Source organism: Melanerpes formicivorus, unplaced genomic scaffold (assembly GCF_026170545.1).
Source record: "Melanerpes formicivorus ecotype bairdi unplaced genomic scaffold, bMelFor1.0.p_v2 SCAF_1, whole genome shotgun sequence".
NCBI lineage: Eukaryota > Metazoa > Chordata > Aves > Piciformes > Picidae > Melanerpes > Melanerpes formicivorus.
Window position 1 is genome coordinate 1,243,059 of NW_027142353.1, and position 16,656 is coordinate 1,259,714.

At 37.3% G+C, this 16,656-nt stretch overlaps 1 protein-coding gene across 1 annotated transcript in view; it reads right to left on the reverse strand.

Moving 5' to 3' along the window:
- KLHL1 (kelch like family member 1) overlaps window positions 1-16,656 on the reverse strand; it is a 248,207-nt gene that overhangs the window by 8,985 nt on the left and 222,566 nt on the right. Inside the window, exons 9-10 of the mRNA XM_068150261.1 lie at window positions 3,802-4,014; window positions 406-577 (exon numbers count right to left, since the gene is read on the reverse strand). Coding sequence (XP_068006362.1) covers window positions 406-577; window positions 3,802-4,014 — 385 coding nt within the window. The remainder of the gene's footprint in view (window positions 1-405; window positions 578-3,801; window positions 4,015-16,656) is intronic.

Genomic DNA, 16,656 nt, shown 5'->3' on the forward strand with positions numbered 1-16,656 from the left:
TCTCTATATAACATGCACAATTTTTCATATGAAGGACCTTCAGGAAATTCTATCTATGAAGTAAAATTCCAGATCCATTTTCATATTCTTTATGACATTTCTTCTGGGTGAAGAAGGATGAAAAAAGTTAATTTGCTGAAGAAATTGATCAAAAGAGAAATTTATCTGCAAAGGGAGCATGATAACATTTCTAATAACCTCTTATTCTATGCTTTTCCAATTTCTTGGAATCTAATTCTCTCTTTCTTGTATTCAGATCTCATTCCTGACATATCTGGTAAAATAGAAAAACTGTTTTTACACCTTTGGCAACATCAGATAGTATACAGTATTTTAAGAAAAGATTTTATGTACAACTATCAAAACATGTCACAGATGAAAAAAAACCCCAAACTTTAAGATTACCTGTGTCCATTCATTAGTTTGAGGATCATATGCTTCCATAGTGTTCAGGTATGTTTGACCATCATAGCCGCCTACTGCATATAATTTGTCACCAAGGAGACAGACACCAACAGCATCTCGAGGCATACTCAGTGGAGCCACCATTGTCCATGTATCAGTTTTTGGATCATACCTGAGGAAAGAGAAAGTGAATGCCCAGGGTAGAAGATTTAAGTGTCAATTTATGCTGATCTTCACTTGAATGTAGTCTTTCAGTTCACATCGCTAAATGCTTCTTAGGAACTTTTGCTCAGCTAACCTTTGGCATGGATTAAAATATTTGTCACATAAGGTGTCACAAAAAGAGATTTGAGAAGTATATAAGAGCAATAGCTCTAAGCATATGTATTTGTATTTATATATTAAATAAGATACTTTTTGTAGCATATTAACAAATATTGTTTCTAAAACTATATTAGGCTACATTTTTACTTCTAAAATTATACTATACAATGTTTACAGCCAGAAAGGCTGTCAAGAATTCAGGGGATATGCCTAATTGCATTAGATTTATATTCTTCTCCTGGTATCTGTTCAATGTAGATTAGTTAAGACATAACTAACTGTCACAGAATTTTAAAAACTGAGGGGAAAAAAATCCTTTAGCATAATGATAGTTATTTAAAAATTAAAAAATTATCCTAAGCCATTAATTTATATATTAACTATCAAAGCAAAAAATTAGTTAATATTAGAAATCAAATGTACCCATTTTAGACAGACGTACACCAGAAATTAATCAACTTTTGATAGTTCCTCTCAGTTTGTTACTAAGGACATCTTTGATTAATGACATACTAGATTAAACTAGATGTCTCATTCTGACTAATATTACTAATAGATTACAGTATCACTATATGATAGAATTAATTTAATCTATTCTTAGGCATCTCTATGTAGTAGAGCCACTTGATAATCAGTGAAGAAAACACACATAAATGATACAAATCCTTTGAATCATTTGCTTAAGTATAAGGTAGATCACATTTTGAACATGGTAACTTCTCTAGAAGAATCACAGTATCACACTATCACAGTATAACTTAGGTTGGAAAGGACCTTGAGGATCATCGAGTCCAACCTATCAACACAGACCCCATGACTAGACCATGGCACCAAGTGCCATGTCCAATCTCCTCTTGAACGCCTCCAGGGACGATGACTCAACCACCTCCCTGGGCAACCCGTTCCAATGACGAATGACTCGCTCGGTGAAGAATTTCCTCCTCACCTCGAGTCTAAACCTCTCCTGGCGCAGCTTGAGACCTTGTTCTGGTGCTGGTTGCCTGGGAGAAGAGGCCAACGCTTCCTGGCTACAACCACCTTTCAGGTAGTTGTAGAGGGCAATGAGGTCACCCCGAGCCTCCTCTTCTCCAGGCTAAACAGGAATTCTAATTACTATATTATTCTACAAGATTAGTCATCAAACCACTTTCTCTTACAACTTCAAGAGAAAGAATTAACTCTAAGTTCATTTTATGGAGGGGAGTCAAGTTCTTTCAACATGTTTTCTTGTACTTTAACCTTTATTAACTAGAAGCTTCTAATCCTGCAGTAAATACATATATACATCCTGCAGTATATACATATGCTTTATAAAAAGGAAAATTCTGGACTTTTCCTAGAGAGGTTGAGTATAAGGGTACCTGTAACTGTTTCAGTTATTCATATTTTCAGTGGGCAACTACTAGGAACACTTCTTGAAGTCACATATTATATTTGCACACCAGAAAATTTCCCATATTTTGACTATAAATATTGCAACAACAGTGCTACATTGATTTACTTTAATTGTCTTTTGCTTCTTAAATGCAACTTTCAAATCTGAAAATAACTGAATTGTCTTTAACCTTGATTAAATTGTTCTTCACAAATAAATACAGATTAGGAAATAAAAAATCTTACCTACAGTCTGTGAATTCTTCAGAAAATAAGATGTTAACATTTCATGTTCAATTTTTAATGCCTCAAACACTGTTCAATTGATTGTATTGTTCATGTTAATTTTATTGTCTTTCTTTTAATTGTATTTATTTTACTTATTATTTCACTTTGTTATCTTTCCTTAAGAATTTTTGAGTTAAATATCTAGACATGTGAAAAATCACTTAAAACTGGAAATTATTTTAAAAGAATGCTTGAGTATGTAAAATGGAGATGCATATGTAACAAGAAAAAAAAATTGAATGGGTTTTTTCAAAGACAATGTGACTTTTTTCAACAACAGTATTATATGCCTCTAGCTGAGTTTCCCAAGCAGTGAAATGCACCAGCATGCAATACATCTTCACTTGCCTAAAGGCAATACATTTTAATAGAGACTTTGATACACTACTTTTGAATTACAAAGACCAAGGTGAGGAGGTGCCAAAGCAGGGAAACCACATCAATTGACAAGTCTAGGCTTGCCTTTTTTTTTTAATATATAAACAGTTATACAAGGTTAAACAGAATCCTTATAACTCAATTCTGTCAACAACATAGAACTGAACAAGAACTTTTTTTTAATTACCAGGAGAATGTCTGAAATTTCTTATATCCTTTCCTCTACTACAAATAATTGTACATTTAATCTTTATAATAACTAGGTATGCCCTAAGGTGAGAAGGGTTATGATAGAAATTCCTGAATGTGCAAAGAAATCAATTTGAAATCAAGGTGAGATGAAGGGGAAAAACTATAGATCAATGCCTTATGTTTTTAACAGCTGTCAACTTTTCAGTAACATTTGGAAAAGAAAGCTACTTTATAAAATCTGCCAAAATATATCAAAATTTTGTAATTCTTAGAAAGGAAATATTTATTTGACATTTAAAAAGGAATACAACACTGTACTTCCCCATCTTCTGAACAGCAGACAAACAAAATTACTACCTTATATCAACACATCAGGAAGCGGCAGTATTGCTAAAGTAAGTATGCACTGTAAATATCCATTATGCAAGCAATTGTGTATTTCTTCTTTACTTGGCTTTATTTTTAGTGTTATAAAATACTTTTAAACAGTTTGGTGTTATAAGACTATTTCAAAGCCTAATTTTTATCTCCACAAATTTTAGTTTATGACTCCTGTGTTTAATATCATGCTTTAAAAAAACCCAGAATTTCTTAAATGAGATGTGAAAATAGTGGTCTTTGTGTAGATGAAAATATGGAATAGTACTGTGAAGGGAAAAAAAGTGAAAGAAAATAATCTTCAAAGAAATTGTCTTCTACAATTGTCTTTTTCAAGTAAATAATAATTTGGTACTTCTTGAAGTAATAACATCTGTTAAATTTTACCATCACTCATCTATGAAAATTATGCAACTAGCCATTATTTTGTATTAAAAAAAACCTAAACATGTAATTGGATACCTTTCTACATAGTCCAGCAGTCGGGAACAATGGTTAGAAGCAGGAGCATCATGGCCTCCAACTGCATAAAGAAAGCCATCACATGTAGCCACTCCTACACCTCCTCTTCTCTTACACATAGGAGCACACATATTCCATTTATTTGTGTGAGGATCATAATATTCCATTGAACTCAAACAAGAACTTCCATCCCGACCTCCAACTGAATATAACCTAAGAAATAAATACAACCACATAAATAATAATGTTAATAAAACCAGAGCTCAGAACTGTAAAAATAAAGACCAATGAACATCTATGCTTTTATCTCAAGATCATATGAATTTCATATGGTCAGCAATGAGATGGTTTAGGTATTATTACCAAACTCACATACTACTTAGTGCTTTGCCCATCTGGACAGAAAGGAAGCTATTTTCTTTCTGGTAATGGATATTTTCATTCTTCACTGAGAATATATACTGCCAAGAGTGCCCTAATTGGCATAAAAATCTGTCTCTATAGGTCTAAATAAAAGTATAAATCATACAAGCAGCATCACTACCTAACTGCTAATCATCTGTGTGGTGGATATAAAAGTTCTAATTTATAATTGGCAATGCAGGTAAACCTGAATTATGCAATCAATTTATAACAGTTTCAATGTGTTTTTATCATGTATTAAAGTAGTGAGAATTAGACTCGACAACTACTGCCCTACATTTTAGCACTCTGTCTTGTATAATTCTCTAAAACAGAATAGATTCACAAGCTTCTCCCTTCTTGAGGAAAAAAAAAGAAAAAGAATGAAAGTATACTGTATGTACTGCATAAGCTCTGTATGCTAAGTACAACCCATATGGAAAACTGTAACCAGTCTTTGATCCAGTATTCAGGCTAATTCATATGCAAAATTATCAATGGGATGCTCACGTCCAAAATTAGAATAGAATAGAATAGAATAGAATAGAATAGAATAGAATAGAATAGACCAGACCAGGTTGGAAGAGAGCTTCAAGATCATCATGTCCAGCCCATCAACCAATCCAACCCACCTAAACAACTAAACCATGGCACCAAGCACCCCATCAAGTCTCCTCCTAAACACCTCCAATGATGGTGACTCCACCATCTCCCTGGGCAGCCCATTCCAATGGGTAATCACTCTTTCTGTATAGAACTTCTTCCTAACATCCAGCCTAAACCTCCCCTGGCACAGCCTGAGACTGTGTCCTCTTGTTCTGGTACTGGCTGCCTGGGAGAAGAGACCAACATCCGCCTGTCTACAAGCCCCCTTCAGGTAGTTGTAGAGAGCAATAAGGTCACCCCTGAGTCTCCTCCTCTCCAGGCTAAGCAGCCCCAGCTCCCTCAGCCTCTCCTCATAGGGCTTGTGTTCCAAACCCCTCACCAACTTCGTTGCCCTTCTCTGGACATGTTCCAGCAAGTCAACCTCCTTACTAAACTGAGTGGCCCAGAACTGGACACAGTACTCGAGGTGTGGCCTAACCAGTACAGTGTACAGGGGCAGAATGACCTCCCTGCTCCTGCTGGCCACACTGTTCTTGATGCAGGCCAGGATGCCATTGGCCCTCTTGGCTGCCTGGGCACACTGCAATTTTACACTTACAATACAGCTGAGATCAAATATGCAGTGCCTTGCAGAAAAGAATATAATATTCTGTTTTTAAACATGGATTTTTAAAAAAATACTTCCTAGGTTTCAAGGATCTTGGTTACACCAAAGTCTTTTCCCACACTAACGTTAACATGCCTACTCAGCAAGTAACAAAATGATACTCCCAGGCACTGTATGTTGATTTTCTTCATCAGGATAGATAATGAAGATTGAGTTCTCTAGGGAAATCATGGAAAACTTGAAGTATTTTAGATTTGAAATAGCAAAAATGTGGTTTAACAAAAACTATGTTGCATTTGCAGTTATCTGCAGGCAAGAAACTTGTTTCCTTCCTCCCTTTTGAATGGTTCCAACACTTATGACTGTTCTTTCTACTATTACCATGTTGCATCCATTTCTTACATGAATCATTTTCCAGTCTGTTGCCTTTTCTACACTACCTGGAGATTAACTAGTAGAAACACAGGCTAGTGTAAAGTCCAGCGACTGAGCAATTTAGGATGCAAAACCTGTCTGTGCGATGCAATTATTCATTTGGAAGCTTTTACTGTCCTAAGCGCTCCATGAATTCAGAGCTACTTAAATGTGCATTACCATTACATTTCAGTGGCATGGATGCTGATGAATAAGGAAGTAATGTACTACCACTAAATAAATCACTGAGGCCAGAGTATTTTTGTACTGTTTGACAGACATACTTGGACTTAATCCAGTGCTCCTCTGTGAGAGACATTAATGTAAATCCACATCTATGACAACTATTTCCATTGGTCCAGCCCTTTACCTTTCTCTATGATTATCAGATATCTAGAAGTGGGATCCAATCTGAGACTAAGATACCTGCATGTAAGTGCTAATCTGTGGGTTTCTGCAGTGTCCAAATTGTTGTTGTGCCCAGGGTAACAAGTCAAGCCTAGAGAGCAACTTAATACATCAGCCACCACCACAATTTTTTCAGCAGAGAAGAACCGTTGAACAGTACTAAAAAGAATTTACATATGTGATCCAAATGCATTTGCATTAATAATTAATAAAAGCATTTACATGTAGGAGTCTCCCAGGATGTTATCATTATTTTCAAAGGTGGGACTTGGTTCAGTTGCACAAAGTGAAATCTGGGGTATGGTGACATTTCCTGTAGGCTGGCAGATATGATGAAGCCTACACAGGAGAAACACACATAGAACCATAGAATCTTTTTGGTTGGAAAAGACCTTTAAAATCATCAAGCTCTACCATTAGCTAACTCTACCAAATCTAGGGCTAAGGTATGTCCCTTAGTACTTTCAAGCACTTCCACCAACTCCCTGGGGAGCCTGTTCCAGTGTTTGATAATCTTTTCAGGACAGAAGCTTCTTCTAATCTCCAACCTACACCTCCCCTGGTGTAGTCTGAGGCCATTTCCTCTCATCCTACCACTTGTCACTAGGAAGAAGAGATCAAAACCCACCTCACTACAACCTCCTTTCAGGTAGCTGAGAGTGATAACATCCCCCTCAGCCTCCTCTTCTCCAGACTAAATAACCCCCATTCCCTCAACCACTCCTTGTAAGACTTGTTCTCCAAGATTTCATCAGATTTGTTGCCCTTCTCTGGACCCACTCCACCAACTCAATGTCCTTTTTGTAGTGAGGGCAATAAAACAACCCAGTGTTCATGGTGTGGCCTTCACCAATGACAAGTACAAGGGTCAACTACTTCTCTAGTCCTGATGAAGACACTATTCCTTATAGGCCAGGATGCTGTTTTCCTTCTTGGCCACCTGAGCACACTACTGGCTTATGTGCAGCTGGTTGTCTATCAACACTCCCAGGTCTTTCTCTGCTGGGCAGCTTTCCAGACATTCTTCCCCAAGCCTGTAACATTACATGGAGTTGTTGTGACCCAGCTGTGGGATCCAGCACTCGGACTTGTTGACTCTCATACAGTTGGCCTTGACACATCAATCCAGGCTGTCCAGGATCCTCTACAGAGCCTTCCTACCCTCAACCAGACAACACTCCTGCCCAACTTAGTGCCATTTGCAAACTTACTGAAAATGCACTCAACCTACTTATCCAGGTCACTGATAAAGATGTGAAAGACAACTGGTACCAATATTGAGCCCTGGGGAACACCAACTGGATTTAACTTCATTCACTACCACTTTTTGGGCCCAAACATCCAGCCTCTATTTTTAAACCCAAAAAAGTGCTCATCCATCCAAGCCATAAGCAGAGAAGATTCTCTCCAGGAGGATGCTGTGTGAAATGACGTACTAAAGGCCAGGTAGACTACATCCACAGCCTTTCTCTATCCACTAAGTGGGTCACCTTATTGTAGAAGATCAGGTTCATCAAGTAGGACCTGCCCTTCATGCACTCATGCTGACTGGTCTTGATTATCTGGCTGTCCTACATAAGCTTTATAATGGCACTCAGGATGACCTGCTCCATGCCCTTCCCTGGAACTGAGGTCAGACTGGCAGGTTTGTAGTTCCCCAAATCCTTGTTACAGCCCTTTTTGTAGAAGGGTGACACATTTGCCAATCTTCTGTCAGCTGGGACCACTCTACTTAGCTAGGACTACTGGTAAATGATGGAAAGTGGCTTGGTCAGCACTACTGCCAATTCAGTACCCCTGGGTGTATACAATATGGCCCCACAGACTTGTGTATGTCTAAGTGTTGCAGCAGATCTCTAAGCATTTCCTCTTGGATTAAGGGGGCTTCATTTGGTTTCCCATCCTTATCTTTCAACTCATGGGGCTGAGAACCCAGTGAAAACTGATTCTACTGCTAAAGACTGAGGTAAAGAAGGCACTGAGGACCTCAGTCATTTTCTTATCCTTGACCATTGTTTGCCCCTACATACAGTAAGGGATATACATGCTTCTTAATCCCTCTTTTGTTGCCAATATATTTAGAGAAGTGTTTCTTCTCTTTTACAGCAAAGCCAGACTAATTTCTATTAGGGTTTTATCCTTGTAGGCTTTAGTCCTCCTGGTTGGCCTGCCCTTTCTTCCAACTGCCATAAACTCTTGTTTTCTCCCTAAGCTGCAATCAAATGACTCCACTCAGTCAGGCTGGCCTTCTTCCCTGATGACTTTTTTGGCACATGAGGATGGCCTATTCCTGTGTATTTAAGACTTCTTTCTTGAAGAATGTTCAGCCTTCCTGCGCTCCTTGGCAATTCAGGACTGCGTCCCATGGGACTCGGTCAAACAGTCTCCAAAATAGGCCAAAGTCTGCCCTCTGGAAGTGGCAATTCTGATGAACGTCCTCTTCTCCAACAACTGAGAAATCTATCATTTTGTGATCACTGTGGCCAAGATAGCCCCCAATCATTACATCACCCACAAATCCTTCTCTGTTCACAAACAACAGGTCCAGCAGGGCTCCTTCTCCAGTTGCTTTGCTCACCAGCTGTGTCAGGAAGACATTCTGCTCTGAATGATTTGTTGAAAATACTAGCAAGTAGAATTTAATTTTCATGTGCAAATACTTATGGAATGCAGAGTTGAAAGATAATTCAGCAAGTCTGAATTTAGCAAATTCAAATTCCTCAGTTTTGCTTTGTTTGTTAATTTTACATTATTTACGGTATTATTCTAGCAGTTTTACCTTACCCAAAGTACCACTGCATCTAACTTTTTTTCCATTTAAAATTAGAATAGAATAGAATAGAATAGAATAGAATAGAATAGAATAGAATAGAATAGAATAGAATAGAATAGAATAGAATAGAACTGGACCAGGCTGGAAGAGACCTTCAAGATCATCATGTCCAACCCATCATCCAAAACCATCTAATCAAATAAACCTTGCAACCAAGCACCCCATCAAGTTTCCTCCTAAACACCTCCAATGATGGTGACTCCACCACCTCCTCGGGCAGCCCATTCCAATAGGCAACCACTCTATCTGTGAAGAATTTCTTCCTAACATCCAGTCTAAAACTCCCCTGGTGCAGCTTGAGACTGTGTTGTCTTGTTCTGGTGCTGGTTGCCTGGGAGAAGAGACCAACTCCCACCTGGCTACAACCTCCCTTTAAGTAGTTGTAGACAGCAATAAGGTCTGCCCTGAGCCTCCTCTTCTCCAGGCTAAACAACCCCAGCTCCCTCAGTCTCTCCTCATAGGGCTTGTGTTCCAAATCCTTCACAAACTTTGTTGCCCTTCTCTGGACACATTCCAGCAAGTCAACATCTTTCCTAAACTGAGTACTGGACACAGTACTCAAGGTGTGGCCTAACCACTGCAGAGGTTCTCCCAGATTATGTGTGACTGTAGACATCTTTTAAATGTCATGCCTCTTAAATGCTTTTGAGTACTTCCAGTATTGTAAAGCTTTTATTTTCAACATAGTGTGATTAAAAGAAAGCCTGAAAAATAATAATAATTATAATGGCATAACAGTCATATCTTCATTAATTTCTGAATTGGGAATATGCTGTTAACTGCACTTCATTGTGTATCCCATCAAAACTGTTGGGATTTCTAGTATAATTATCACTGTTTAGAGAGGAAGATCAACAAGGAAATGAAAGCATCCAGTTCTGAGTACTTTTATCTCTAGTGATCACAGCTGAAAGTTTTGCCTGTAGAGATGTTATAGATTTCTATTCTCCAATGGTCTCTATTTCAGCTTATTCAGACAGTGTCTACATAGTAAATTAGACCAAATTCAGTCTCCCCTGAGCTGGACATCTTTTTAGTGTTTGGTCATTTCTTTTTGTATCAAGATGGATAGAAATTCCTAAATATTTGTATACATATATGTATAAACTGGATAGAAAATGGCACAGAAGTTTCAAAGGACGAGACATTAGGAGACATCATGACTGGATGGATCAAAAGCATTTATCACGGTGCTATCATCACAAACCTTTGATAACGAATCAGAAAAGCCATTTTTAAATTCAGTTTGACAAGCCAACCTCAAAAGATCAGACTGCCTTTGATGTGAGGTAGCATAGCTTGTGAAAACAGTTGAATCAGGCCTTTGCTGCATTTGTTAACGAGCTTTTGCCTTTCAAAATTTTTTCCCTGTGAATATCAAAGACAATATCCAGTATTCTGCTTAGGCCCCTTTACACCCTTTTCTGCCCTTTCAGTGTGCCTGAAAGAGCAACAGAGAATTATTCTGGCACAAAGGATACCTGCCTGGTAGAACTGAGGGAAAGATAATGATTTTCATCAGTGCCGGACTCATGTATTGTTCAAACAGTCCATATCTGATCTAGGAATCAGACTGTAGGAGAGGAAAGATATCTATCCACGCTGCCTTCCTTATGCTAAAGAACTTAGGCTTGCATGGCAAAAGTTGAAAAAAACCCATAACTTTCTGAATGGAAAGCATTAATGAAGTCTTATTTCTCTGTGTAAATTTGGAGAGGTATTTCATGTATTTGGTGCAGTGATACAGCAGTAGAATAAGTTAAAAATACAAGACCAGTGACTGAATGTCATAAAAAAAGAAACTGTTATTTAATTCACAGAATTGTGAGTTGTGCTAGCCTGAACTAAATGTGTTTATGATAGCCATCTTCTTTGTGAGTTTAATAATTTCAGACCATACAACTCTTCCATTTTATCTTGTCTCAGAATCCATTTATTGCACAATTTTGATTGCAATATTACAAAATATCTACACCTATCTGTAGTTTCTACAGTTAAGGAAGAATATTTTCAACATGTGTCCCTTTGTCCCTATAGCAGAAGGCAGAATAATTGCCTCAGAAAATAGTTTGATCAAAACCAGCAGTTAATAAACAGCGCATTTGTAAAACACCAAAGTGTCAAAGCTATCATAAAAGGTTCTTCTACAGGATTTAAATTAAGGCATAGTTTTAACTTATAGGTAAAAGCACAGTTAGAGTAAAACATACACAAAAATATGAGGCTGGTAACTTGTCAGTCAGTTGTTGAAATATGTTATTCTTCCCATTTCAAAATTTATAAAATACCTACTATGCAATTAACAGCATCCTAAGTCAAATTTCATTCTACTCTCTAGTCAGGCAGATAATGTCTGATAGGCAGACAGACAAGTGAAAACATAGATTTTCTGACAAGGAAAAACACTGCTGTATTTCAGTATCAGTCAAAAAACCATGTCATTCATAAAATGTTGATTTTAAAGTATTTGCAGTCAATGAGGATACTGTGGGCAGAAAGTATGTGGTATGAAATATTTTCCGCCCTTTAAATGACTGTAATTTTGTATGCCAAGTGTAGTATTTTTCTTACTTCAAATGGATTAGCAAAACAATAACTGAATCATCAATAAGGCACAAAAGCAAAGAAACCCTCAAGCCAAAAAAAACCCCAAAACCAACAAACTGAGAAAAAACCTGCTCTGCTGTGAAATACAATTTTATTTTTAGTTTGAAATTCTGAAGTGGTACTTCAGCTTTAAAAATCACAATTACAGCATATTAATACTTCATTTATTTAACAATAGTGAGCCAGTTGCCTATTTTTTATTTAAGTATGAAAATCATCAGTGCATTGCAATTATATGGATGACTTGAAAAAGTCTTACGTACTGTAGTTTGTGACCTTCTCAATGAACAAACTCTCCTCAATAATGAAAGATCCAGCTGAAGCTGGTTACCAAGCAAAAAGAGATTTCATTTTATCCCAATATTAGTTATGAGGAAATTAATCACATTTCAAATTAGAAAAATAGAAATATCAGTTAGGAGTGAAGGTAGCATGGTATTCTCTTTTGCAGACTTTGTTGGAGATTTGTAAGAGCAGCCCATAGAGATATTTATTTGAGTATCAAACTAGATATTTAGTTTACTTTAATTTCAGTACCATTTAGATATTCAAATACCATTGTGGATTTACACATACAGAAATAAGAAACAATGTTTACACATGAATACATGTGTGTATACATGAAAGTATGTCATTCAAGTAAATGCTTACATTTGGTCAGGGAAACATCTCAAGACTTTGACTGTACTGAACAAGGGCTTCCTTCAGGTCCTAACATATCAGTACTAAGTGCTCTTTGAGACAGGCTGGGATTCTCATACTTTCTTTCCCATTAAAGATAATAATTAAAAGCCAGATTTTTGACCATGAGAGATAAGAGAGTGATTGCTGAATCACAGAATCACAAAATTTTAGGAGTTGGAAGGGACCTCTAGTCCAACCCCACTGCCAAAGCAGGATGAACTAGGGCAGGCTGCAAGGGAATGCAGTCTCTGGAGAAGGAGACTCCACAATCTCTCTGGGCAGCCTGTTCCAGTGCTCCATCACCCTCCCCATAAAAAGTTTCTCTTCACACTGGGGTGGAATGTCCTGTGTTTCAGCTTGTACCAATTGTTCCTTGTCCTATCACTGGGCACTATAGAAAAGAGGCAATCACCTTCATCCTGACTCCCACCTTTCAGATATTTACAGACTTTAATAAGATCCCCCCTCAGTCTTCTCTGCTCAAGACTAAACAGCCCCAGGTCTCTCTGTCTTTCCTCATAGGAGAGATGTCTCCCAGTCATCCTCATTGGATTCTCTCCAGTAGATCCCCCGTCTCTCTTGAACTGGGGAGCCCAAAACTGGACACAGTATTCCAGGTGTGGTCTCAGCAGGGCAGAGTAGAGGGGGGAAAAACTTCCCTAGACCTGCTGGACTCACTTTTCTTGATGCACCCCAAAACAATTTTTAAAAGTCTGTGCTTAACTGTGCAATCTGCACAATTAAAAAACTGACTGTGAATCTTTCTAGGCATTATCCACACTGCCTCCCATAAATATTTCATATTTAAAAGGTTAAAGTTAGATGGAGTGACCAATTGTACTTTCCTGTCAGGTATTAGGACTAAACTAACTCACCATGTCTACTTAGTGAATAAGTACCTTTATGCCCAAATTAATGCTTACCATGCTATGTTATATTCATTAGCTATATAGAATTAGTTCACTACAATATTTATTGAAAATAATATAGTAATGATAAAACATTTCTTATTCCAAAATCTGAATGGCAGACAGACCTTACAGCAAATGACAGTCATGCTACCTGTAGTCCAGTCAACAGTCACCAAGTCCAAAAATCTTGTGTGAGTGATGGATGAAGAGAAGTGCATGGTCAGGTATACACACTAAAACATGCAGATGTGCAGTAAACACACAGAACAGAAACATAGCCTAAGCATCTGGCAGCCTGAATATAGTATATCAAGAGAAAACAGGCTCATCAAGTTCCCACCCTGAAGTGAAGCCATGTCATATCATCAGCTGTATTTCCTATCAATACTGGATTTACTGTAAAGTTTCATGATGGTTCATTGTGCTTTTCCAAGAGTCATATATATTTTCCTAACTTGAACCTATTCTAGTAATTTTTAAGTCTAGTCTAGCCACATAAAAAGAAACTTGTGCAGACACTTGTACTTTACAGACTTGTAAAAAACTTTTGCTTGTCAAAGAGCAATTATGATGCATATTGAATCAAATTGCACATCACTGAGCTGCATGGGACCCCCACGAAGGAAATATGAATTTGTGTGCAAAGGTACAGAAGATCAGACCAGGGCACTGAATTAATAATAAGCTTTAATGATTTTGCTAAGAGAAAATGCCATGCATAGTTTATTATATGATGAATGAAAAGCAAAGAAGCAGAACTCCTGGAGGAGGTTGTAATCAGTCATGCAATCAGGTTTTGTAGGTGGTTATGTGAACGTAATACACTGATAATTCTCTTGTGCCAAACACTGAAGTGCTATTAAGGGCTTTGTGGAATTATTAACCTATGCCTTTCTGGGGTCAGTACACAGAAAATATATTCCTGTGGTTGAGTAACTACAGTATAGTTTTGATAACTTTTCTTGTGAGCACACTAATTTGGTTTGAACTTTACTATTTTCTTGGAAATGAAGGTTCAGCAAGCTATATTTCTGATATTTGGTTTGTAATGTTGCACAATACTCATAAGGGACATATTAAACTAAAGCAAATGCCATTTACCACAGGCATAATACTTATTTAAATAACAGGAGTTTCATTCCATCTTTGCTTTATTAAATAACCAGAAACCAAAATACTCCTCTGCACACATGCCAGCATCTGTAGTGGCCAGTTCTCTGTTTCCCAATCAAAATGAAAAAGAGGATGGGTGGAAAATTACTGCTAAGACAATTACACACAATTTATAGAAATCCATTACTGTATGAATCCAACTACTGCAAAAAAAAGTGGAGCTGAATGAATGGAACTAAATATAAATAAAAATAAAAAATTAACAATATAAAGCTAAATGCTATTTAAACCTCTCCACCTAACCAATGAAGTTGAAAATGTAACAAATTAATTTGCATGGGTGTGAAGGGATCAATTATTATGCTATTAAAAAAAAAATAATAATTTCTATTAATGCTTAAGTAGAAATAATAGAATGTGGAAATAATAGAATGTAGAAATAATAGAATGTGGAAGCCATTCCAAATTCTATCTGCTACAGTCAAGCAGCAGACAAAATCTGAACTACCAATCCATAATAATGAACACAACTACTGACTTGCAATAAAAATGTGAAGACAGAATACATTCAAATAGCAGTAAGATAAATGGGAAAAAAAGAAGGAAACATAATCGATGGAGAAAGATAAGGCTTTCCAAACCACTCCAGCTTTAAAAATGTTGGCTTGGATTAAGAGTACGTATGTTCCTATACTGTTCTTATAAAATATCTTTGGGTTAGTTGGAGCATCTTGCCCTTATCATTTGTATTGCATTTTCATGTTATAAAAAAACCCAACCAACCAACCAAAACAACAACAACAACAAAAACACAACCAAAACTCTAGTCATAATTTCGACATGTTTCTTGAGGTTATCAATTGTGACTCATCCTCAAGAGTGTTTGAGCATTTATTTACTTTCTTTGGTACCAAACTTAAAAACAATGACCACAGACAGAGCTTTGTCATTAATCTTCTGAAAGCAAAAATGTTTTAAAAATGCTCAACTTAGTTTTTTCAAAACTCCTATTAATATGAATAAAAGGGAAAAAAAACCTGAGTCTTGGCCAGAGCTGATCATTTGTCCCAGGACAGGTCTTCTTCTTGGGTATCTGAAGTCCATTCCTGTTCTTCATCTTTCAGCTTTGTCTAATTTAAATGCCTTCATTACTAATTTATAATAATTATTTCTTTTCCAAACTCCATTTAGACAACATTAGAAAGGAAACTTGATATCCTAACTGAATACTAGAGTGCCCAGTATGTGGCAAATCTTTCACAATTAAATGTGCAAAAATCAGTATTGCAATTGTATTGTTTATAAGTGCCACGGGACTGGCATTCAGGTGATGCAGGGGTGGCCATCTGTGAGGAGAGTCTGGGCTACTCTGTGCCAGACATAGCTGTTTCCAGTCAGCTCCAATTGTCCCACCACACGGCACAGCTGAGGCCAGAATTCAAGGTGGTAGTACCTCTGTGAAAAAATATTTCAGAAAAGGCAAAAAATGGCACACAGCCAGAGTGAGGAGGGGAAAGAAAATGAGAAACAACAGAAGGAACACCAAAGTCAGAGAAGAAGGAGGAGAAGGAGGTGCTCCACAGCACCAAATCAGGTATATACACTGCAGCCTGGAGCAGCAGAGTATTTCCTGGACTGCATCCTATCGACAACCACTAATGGAGCAAGGGAAATGCATGAGGAGGCAGAATCAGCAGGTAGGAACGGTTATGGAATGACCACAAGCTGCACTCTCCATTCACCTGAATATATACTAACACTCTCCTCACTTCCATGACTATTTAAGAAAGGTATGAGGGTGTAGGAGATGGAATCTCCAAAGCCTCAGTACACACCTTCACTGCTAACTGTTGACCTAGGAAAATAAAATTTTACAGAAAATGAAAATTTCCTGATTCAAATCTTTGGTGTCAAATAAACCAGATAATATTACCCTTTTTACGAACTGTTAAATATGTTACATACTTTTTTTGTCTCCCTATAATATTTGTTCCACCTAGACTTTCCCATCTGAATGTTATCTATTTATGTCCATCTGTTCCTTTGCCAACTGTAACACTTCTGTTGCTTTTCTTTGGTATGACATGGTATCCCTGATTTAAACTTTGCACTTTCAGTTAAACTTTCTTTAATATGCATGACCAGAATTGATCAGAGAACTCCACAGAGCATGTTTCTACAGTGAATAAACTATGTATTCTTCAGTTGCATTTCCTTTTCTCAAGAGCCTCTGTTTGCTTTCTGTTTCTGTATTAACAAGTTATATAGCT